The following is an 8817-nucleotide window of genomic DNA, read 5'->3' as shown; positions in this document are numbered from 1 at the left end:
TTGATGAGGACGCTGACAAAATACAAAGTTTGGATATCTTGAGTAACAATCAAAAATTTTACTTAGAACCTGCAGTGCATCAAGTCATAATCTGGCAATACAAATTGAATAAATTAAATGTGTTTTCTACTCTGAGCATCCTAAGATGGCTGTTTTCCGACTGCTCATATCTTGGGATGTAAACAAACATTCACACAGCTTTCAACAACTTGGACCACCTCCTGCAGAAGATAGATTCCAGTTTGGCTATAAGTGGGTGAGTATGTTAAGTTAAATTGAGCTAGTGAAAAATAGTCTATGACAGTTAAAGACATATGTAGGTTCCAAGAACTTTGCCATAAGTCTCTGAATTCCAATTATCGAACAATTTAAGAAATGTGGTAGATTTAAAAATAGACTTACGGCGAGTTATAACATCAGATGAGATTTTGACTTAGTAATTCAGGATCAATGATGGTCTCAAAGGTCGTTTAAGTTCCAAAACTTTCTATATTTTATTCCAGTTAATTCTAGTTAATGTTGATAAAATATCTTAATGAAACGAAATAAATTACCTGACTGAAAATCTAAACTTTTTACAGTAATTTCTAAACGAAAAATAATTAGGGATATTGAGTTTTTCTTTTTTTCTTTTTTAAAACTGTACTCATATTTATACGAATATTCGTCAAGATTAGAACGAATAGTTTGACAGAAAATGGGCGCCGAGTATAGAGAAGTCATTATATGTGCATTATTTATAAAGAAAATTAATCCATCTACATAGACATTTGCAGATAAGAGAACTGAGTAAACCAATTCAGAGATATTACTTTTAAATTGTATCAGCATTCATTGTAGTAGACCTGGTCGGTACTTTTTCCGAAGAATTTATTTATCTAACTAAAGTTAGCTGGTAATTCGATTAAATTTTGATACTTCTCATGGATATAAAGATAGGAAATATGATGAGATGAAGTTAATAAAAATAACACCTTTCTTATTTTCGGCTAGATGATTTCATGTATCAATAACATTATTGAAAAAATGATTCAACATAACCATTATATTAAATTCCATTCTGAGTAATGAAAACGGTACTACACAAGCTAAATATATCTTAACTTGTTTATAATAACTGAAACAAATGTGTTTATATATTCACGCCTTAAAACATTAAGTTGTAAGAAAAGTTTGAATATTATTTAAGATAAAGATTCCTATTTTAGACATTATAAATACTGAAAAATATTATTACATTTATAAAACACAATATAAACATAAATCAAATGCAATTTTCTCAACTTACAATTTTTCGTCGCTTGAAGAAAAACAGAAAATCACAAAACAGATCAGTTAAATTTGTTAGATACTTGATGAACAACGTTTACAATAACAGTATAAACACTGATCAAATAGGAAACTGAGTACTTATGAAAAACTATAACACATCATCCTTTGAACGTTTAAAACATTTTTGTTTTGCTAAGGCAATCAGTATTTTGATTTACTTGCAAGATCCTACACTATTCATCTGAAAGTTTGCGCTATCACCCTACATGAAATGTACATCAGTACCTTTGAACAATATTGCCTCTAGAAAAATTTAGTTTTTGTCGAACACTAAGAAGAATCAGATAACGAATAACAAAAGCATTGTATTTTTGGAGAACATAACCCCAAAGTGTTAACTGTTATTTGAAATCCACATCTCAAAGAAAATGAGTGACCCGTCTCCATCTCTAATCGTCTATCAGATTAGTTTCAAAAATTACTATTAGAATAAAACAAAAACCCATAATTCATGAAATATTTAGTATTAGTAAGAACTATGGTATACTGAAAGTTTTTATCAGATGCTTTGTAAATTCTATACGCTTTTAAAGTACTCTGGGTATAACTTCATCAATTTCCTGAATACATTGAAAAGTATCGCTACAAATTATAGTTTTACAATTCCTAACATTAGACAAAAAGAGCATATGTTAATAGAACCCAAATTTTGGATAATTATACTTGACCACTTCCGAAAGAAAATTTATTTCATCAAAGAACTTGTTGACGATACTGATGTCCAGTTCGGGCTTATAAAGATAATTTCTCATTTTATCAATAAAAGGAAGAAAGTGATATTACTTATAATTTGGCCTGCATTAAATGAGTCCATCAATCTACATCAGTTTCCTACAAATAGGAAAGAAGTACTTCAGATGCAGCAGCGCTCATTTCACGCTAAGTGATTTATCTGTTTGATACACGTTTCTATACTATATTTTTGATGCTGTGTTATCAGAAAAGTTTGCTTGTATCAACATCAATAGCAGAAAAATCAACTGGTCTTGTTTTTATTTTTCTTCAAAGGGTAGTATACCATTAATGAAGGGAAATATTCCATTGTTTTATTAACTAAAGTTGATGTGCTTCAAATAGCTGTTGTTTTCCTTCCCTCTTCCTCTTTTTTATTGTACGATACCCCATCATCTACAAACGACACTTTGATAGGTATGTGTACAAACTGACTATAGTATGTATACCAGCCTTTTCCTCTTTCAATTACTTTGAAGTGAATGAATTCTTGAAGTATACTGAATACAAGTCTATTTGGAATGGCCTTGCACTTAATCTTTTTAGATGTCAAACTACTGATTTCAGTCTACAATATGGTAAGGACCTGAACGTCGTGCCAGAATCGTGTGACTTTTATATTATTACATATTCTGTTATAAAAACCTATGCTAATTATCACCAATCTAGGCTTAAGCTTCACTTTTAATCTCTCTTCTGATTTTCCCACGCTTTGTTAATATTAAAGAACGTTCTTAGTTTAACCTATTATTGGAGGTTATGTTTTCGTCATAACACAACGACCGTCTTTATGATTTATTAATTCCTGTAGACTGTCCATTATACTTTACTGTTTCTCATTGCCTTTCCTGAACTTTTGAAAAGTGATTACGCTGTGTTAAATAAAGCACTGAGAGCTATCATTAAATTCAATGGCGGATTGTTTGACGCTATTATGAATGTAACTGCAGATAAACAAATGAAATCTTGAAAAACAACTGACAAGATTTATTCCATCATATGCAAACCATCCACTGTATTTGTATCATCTCCCCTGTATATATTCTAGTGTAAAAGTATGAAGGCTATACAATACCGTATTTAGGACATATATTGTACAATAAAAAATGCAACAGTTAATCTAATGAGAAACATATGCTTTTTAACGTCCATATATATCATTCAGTACAGTAGAGATTGTTCTTTTGTACAAAATTCCCACTTGGTTCTACATATTTCTATTTGTTTATTTAAGGCGTATCTCTTTATACATTATATAAAGAATAGGAGGAATTCGTCAGAATATTTCATGCTAAAAAGTCTATATTGTAATAAACACAAAAGATTGAATAAATCAATTAATTATAATAATAATAATATTGTTCTTATCATTGTTGTTATTAAGACATTATTGCTTACTCATGCAACATTTAGGCAAAAGCATACTGCTTTTATAGCCACTGAGTCTACTGGATATAATTCCTTTCAATTTTATTATCAAACGTCAAATAAGCAAATAGTGGAATAATTGTTCTAGTTGACCTTAATTAACTGAAAAACGTTACTTCAAGCACAAAGACAGGTCAAAGTGTTCTTCAAGAGTAGTGCAAGGGATTTGAATGAACCTATCGAGTAAATGCCAGTAACTAATGTTATCATAAATTCTCCCTAGCATATATATATATATATAGGTTGCAGAATTATGTTCCCAAAATTTACTATCATTTGATCAATGAACCTGTCTTACGATGTCGATTGCGACGAAAGTTACACTTATGCCACGTGAGCGAACTATCTCTATGACAATTTCACTCAAGTGATCAGTCGACAACCTTTTCACCCATTTTTTATCGGCTCAGCTATTCTTCAAATAAATAAGTAACCATAAGGCCTTAGTTTTTTTGTAATATCCTGATTAGATCTACATTGCCTGATGAAAAAGACAGAGCCTTTACTTACGCAAACCAAACACAAGTAAAGCGTCTATTTTTCATCAAACCAATAAAAAAATACTTACTCGTGCCAAACGAATCTCAAGAGCTTGTTTTAGGTCTTCTATGCACATCATGGCATCTAATAGGTCGGATTCCAAGCGATTGCGAGCCTGTACGAAATAAAAGATAGCCAATGAAATTTTTAAAATCATCAGTCTTCATTTTTTATAACCAGCAACAGTCAACAACATGAGAATGTACGAGAAAAGTATTTGTATTAAACGGAAGTTGTCTTATAACTCAATAGATGAAGCCACTTTTACACAGTAGATTTCTACAAAAAATAATTAATGACCTAGGGGCGTAAATTTTCTAATGTGAAATATTTGTATCTACAAAATAGGGGAACGCGCACTATGTTGTTGATCTTATACAGATTGTCTAGCTAATAATTTTGCATGAATATGATTGTCTTATACTTCGGTTGAAAAATGAAGCAAACAATTCATCATTACTATGAGATCCGCAGATAAACTAATCCATTAGATTTGCGTGAACTATTAATATTGTCAACCAACGATATGCACGCAGTTTGCAGACAGTAATGACATGATTTCTTGAACGATACCAAAGTTCCGTAATTCGAGGAACTATTCTAAAAACGCACCAATATACCTTATATCCATAGAGTTATAAGGTGTCAAAATCGTATAAATATTAGTGTTGCTTTTGACATGTAAGTGTAGTCCATAGAACACTCTAATTAGAGAGGGTGTAATAACTTCGCTTCATTGTAAACAAATTTTTTATGCCTAGTATTGTTAAACATGAATTCTGGCACAGCTAGGCAGTGATCAAAAGTATTAAACCCATAAATGAAGAATACAGAATAAAAGGATGATAGAGCGCTGAAAACATCAAAACCTGATATTTTCAGCTAACCGCATGATGAAAATGAGTAAAGTAGGTGTTCAGCAGCGTTCCCAAGCAGTTAACTATATAGCTGGTGTTTTATGATCTACACTGTCATGAAAACGTTTGACTGACTTCAGTACTAATCTCTCCTTATTAATGGCTTATCATTCGAAGTAATATTATCTAGCTTAGTCTCATATTGATAAGAACATTGCCTGGTTTTAAAAAGCCCCGCATGTGGTCAATATTATGAAGAAAATTCAAATTCTTAAGCATAAAGTGTATGAACTTAATGTAGCTATGTAACATACAGAGAAAAACAGAAATATCTATCAAATTAAACACATAGTTTTCCAAATAAACACTTAATTAAAGCTGTATTTGTATGTAGCTAGTTTTAAATATACTTATTCCTTACGGCACCATGAATTTAGGGATTGTAAAGCTGTTTAGAGTAAAACATTTAAGTTACAGTTACAGGTTAATCTGCTAAACCCCTTACTCCGCACTTTGTTACCCATTTTACTTCTGACTACAGTAAACAGAATTATCAACATAATAGATTTAATAGATTTCATGGATTATATGTCTAATCAAACAACCTATTTATAAAGCAAAGTTCAATACTGCTTCTTTTTAATTAGTATTTTTAATTACAACCTATACTCTTGTGAAATTTATTCGAGACGAAACCGCTAGATTTGGTGAAGCATTTGATTTTCCTATATTTTTATAAAACGTCTGAAGCTGAATTCGAAACGAATATTATCTCTGTTTTAAATGGTTGTTACTAAAATGACTACTCTTTTAAACTTGTTTTTGATTTCTCTGCCTTAAGTTACTAAAGTAAAGAACTAGTTTTCACTTCCCAAAAACCACTTATGTTAGGTGTCAAATCACTTCATACTAGCCAATTCATCAATATTTTTTGAGATGCTTTGTTTGCTAAAACCTCCTTCATATTTCAGGCACGTGGTTTAATGTCCTGAACCATGCAATCATTCACTACTTTTGTACAATTTTCATAAAACAACCGCACAAAGTACTCAGCTTTACCTTCTATTTAACATGAATGCAAACAGTATACTTAAATAATGCAACTGAAATAAAACCTCACATTAGGACATGATTTTGTGTCCAGTTAGTGGAGTTGCTTTATTTCAGGAGTTTTCATTATGAAATCTCTTTATAAGCACACAAAGAAACTAGTATTCCACCGTTATAAATTGCGATTTCATTATAGAAAGAAGTGTTTATTGGTCCAGGGATCTTTTGTCACTTAAAATATATTTGTAGTCTAACGATTTATAAGATAATTGTTGTAGATGGCTTTTGTAGACTGCGAAACTTTTGATTAAATGTTTATACAGTTCAGCTGAGTTTATAACTTACAGCTGCCTGACTAGCGGTAGTCAACCCAGCACATTTTTTGTCTATTCAAGTTCACTGAGCATCAGGAAATGTCCGGGAAAAGTACTTTAATAATTATAGTAAACACTTTTATACCTTACTACTTTGTTTTTGATATACTAAACACACCGTAGCGACATTTGGATTTAAAAGGCTATAAAAAAACATATTTAGAAACATGTGTTTGTATATGGTGATATAAATGCATAATCCCTTTGAATCCGATGGCAGCTTACCATTCATTCAGTGCCTCAGTTTGATTTGGCGATTTATAACTATTCGTTTTTACTACCATTTGGATGTTAACTGCCTGTTTTCAGTTTCTTATATTCCAGACAAAAAATCTTGTAAGTTATCAGCTGAAGTCTAGTAAAGCCTATTACTTCACATAACTTCATATAGAGTATAATTTTATTAGCCATAAGCAGAAAGATGCAACACTTGAGAGTGATCAGTGTTACACCTAGATGAATTCGACTGCATCTGGTTTATTATTATACATTAAAACTCCAAAGATAAGAGCGCTGAATCCTCTACACTAAAGAGTTCAATTTTGTTTATTGTTTATGGTTTTTGATTTATATTCGTAAATTCTTTCAAGAAAAGAGCAAAGGAAAGGCAACTAAGCAGTACCACATCAATAAAAAGCAAATGGAAAAATATATGTGAAAGGATAGGACTTTTGTGTGGGTCAGTATCAATGTCATATGAGAATAATCCTACAGTAAAGATGTAGCAAATGAGTACGATACTGAAAGTTTTAAAACCATAAGAAAGCATCAAACATCTTCAAAATTAGTAGGGTTCTGAGACTTATAAACGATCTCCTAAAATGCACAAGAAAGGCTTAAATAAACCAAATGATATATACTAACTTATATTGAATATAATTTCATGAAAAAAACTTAATGTGTTTATATTTCAGACCTACAAAACACTAAAAACCTTACCATCTCATTATTCTTGGTCATTATGGACAGAAACCTTTCCAATCGTAGCTTTTCGCTCATGAGTAATCTGTAGTTATTCATGATCTCTTGCTTCGACATCTATTATGATAAAAAAAAATATACTGAAATTTTAAATACTACATTTTCGTAGTTTTTGGCTATTAAGGACCACCGTTTGTCCATACTTTCATCGTTTAGAACTTCCTTTACTTTTTCCTCCTAAACAATACATTTTATTTGAATATATCACATACTTCGTTAGAACATTTCACAAGTGGAACGTTGGTATCAAGAGCAGTAGGTTCCTAAAAATGACGCAAAACTGCAAGAACATACCGTTGACTTAGCACGACGTGACTTTTTGACTGTGTAAGCAGCCAAAGCTTCTCCTCCCAATGGTCTTCGGGAAATATCTGGACTCCTGAATCTTTCCTGATTCTGTTTGTACATTTGTTAACTTATGATGACAATTTACTTGTCGTAATGGGGCCAATGGTTCACACGTCAAGTCCATTACATGAGAGGTTTTATAAAATTCGCATGTAGAATTAATAGATGTGGGCTCAGGATGTAAATGCTGAGTCAAGCATGACCTAACGAAAGAAAATGGAAGTTTCGAACAATCGCCATAAAAATGAAAGTTAGAGCACAACTAAATAACTTCAACAGTTTCATTCATTTTCCAATGCATCAATTCAATATCCAGTAATCCATGAAGATCTACTGTACGAATTTAAAAGACTCAATCTTATCTACTTTCTCGGTTTATCTGGTATACCGTAAAAGTATCTGTGTTAAATACTCGAAGGACATGAGTGTCACTAGAAACAGCAGTTACCATGTCGCTAGACTGTCATGTTGAAAACGGTAAGTTGGGAATATGAATCATGGAAGATAATTTCAAAGAATACAAGACGTTCTCTTCATATGAAAATATGTGTGAAAGAATCAGAGATAAGACGAATTTGTAGTGCGAAAAAAGTTCTAGTCTAAACCTTCGTCCTTTAATGAGCTGTTCTACCCTCATCGAAGAATAATTTTCTAATATGAGCCTATGAGACAAAAGTTTTACTAACACCAAGGTGATCATCGCAGAATTTTTTACCGGTCCCTGTTTCGCAACCGTCAGGGACTCGAAAATAATTTTGATATGTAAGCAGCAGACACCAGTTTCTTATTTAGACACAACACCAGTTAAACCCTTTGAATGTGTTCTTGGACGTTTTGTTTCAATTGAGACTGTTAATTCAAGCTTTTCCTAAGTACTTTAAGGTTTTTCGTCGGGTTTAAGGCCACATAAAGAAATGGATTGTTTAAGTATGGCAACAATGTACCGGCGCAGCTAATAATGGCAATGAATATTCACTGAAATTTTACCACCATCGGCTGGCTATCGAGACGGACATCTTGATTTGCGAATGATGATATTCGCCGATAAAGATTGGCTAGAACCATTTTTGTTATGACGGGATGAGTTAATTCCGTTTAATTCAATCCGATGACCATTCAGTATAGTATTTTTTCGTTTTCCCCCCTATGACATTTCATTCTGTATAACGTACGAT

General features: G+C 31.9%; 1 protein-coding gene across 2 annotated transcripts; it reads right to left on the bottom strand.

Moving 5' to 3' along the window:
• Window positions 1–618: 618 nt before the first annotated feature.
• MS3_00010965 (uncharacterized protein) lies at window positions 619–7906 on the bottom strand. 2 transcript variants are annotated; one of them, XM_051219379.1, is made up of 7 exons: window positions 7728–7906; window positions 7589–7690; window positions 7507–7557; window positions 7394–7471; window positions 7253–7351; window positions 4061–4147; window positions 619–1300 (listed from the first exon to the last, which is right to left on the bottom strand). In XM_051219379.1, exons 1-7 carry the CDS (start codon window positions 7764–7766, stop codon window positions 1280–1282), a joined length of 477 nt encoding a protein of 158 aa, XP_051066933.1. In that variant the 5' UTR covers window positions 7767–7906; the 3' UTR covers window positions 619–1279. The 2 variants fall into 2 exon arrangements, with proteins under 2 accessions (XP_051066933.1, XP_051066932.1); XM_051219380.1 differs by lacking the exon at window positions 619–1300 and adding an exon at window positions 3137–3364.
• Between the last annotated feature and the right edge of the window lie 911 nt (window positions 7907–8817).

This window comes from Schistosoma haematobium, chromosome 4 (assembly GCF_000699445.3).
Source record: "Schistosoma haematobium chromosome 4, whole genome shotgun sequence".
Taxonomy (NCBI): Eukaryota; Metazoa; Platyhelminthes; class Trematoda; order Strigeidida; family Schistosomatidae; genus Schistosoma; species Schistosoma haematobium.
The sequence above is the reverse complement of the archived record's forward strand: the minus strand, read 5'-3'. Positions and strand labels throughout refer to the sequence as shown.

Bases quoted from the DNA above. Each gene is read 5' to 3' on its own strand.
- MS3_00010965 (XM_051219379.1), bottom strand. From the start codon at position 7,766: ATGGACTTGACGTGTGAACCATTGGCCCCATTACGACAA. The intron at 7,691-7,727 runs GTAAATTGTCAT...ATGTACAAACAG, and splicing joins CATTGGCCCCATTACGACAA to AATCAGGAAAGATTCAGGAG. The intron at 7,352-7,393 runs GTAGTATTTAAA...TTATCATAATAG, and splicing joins TAGCCAAAAACTACGAAAAT to ATGTCGAAGCAAGAGATCAT.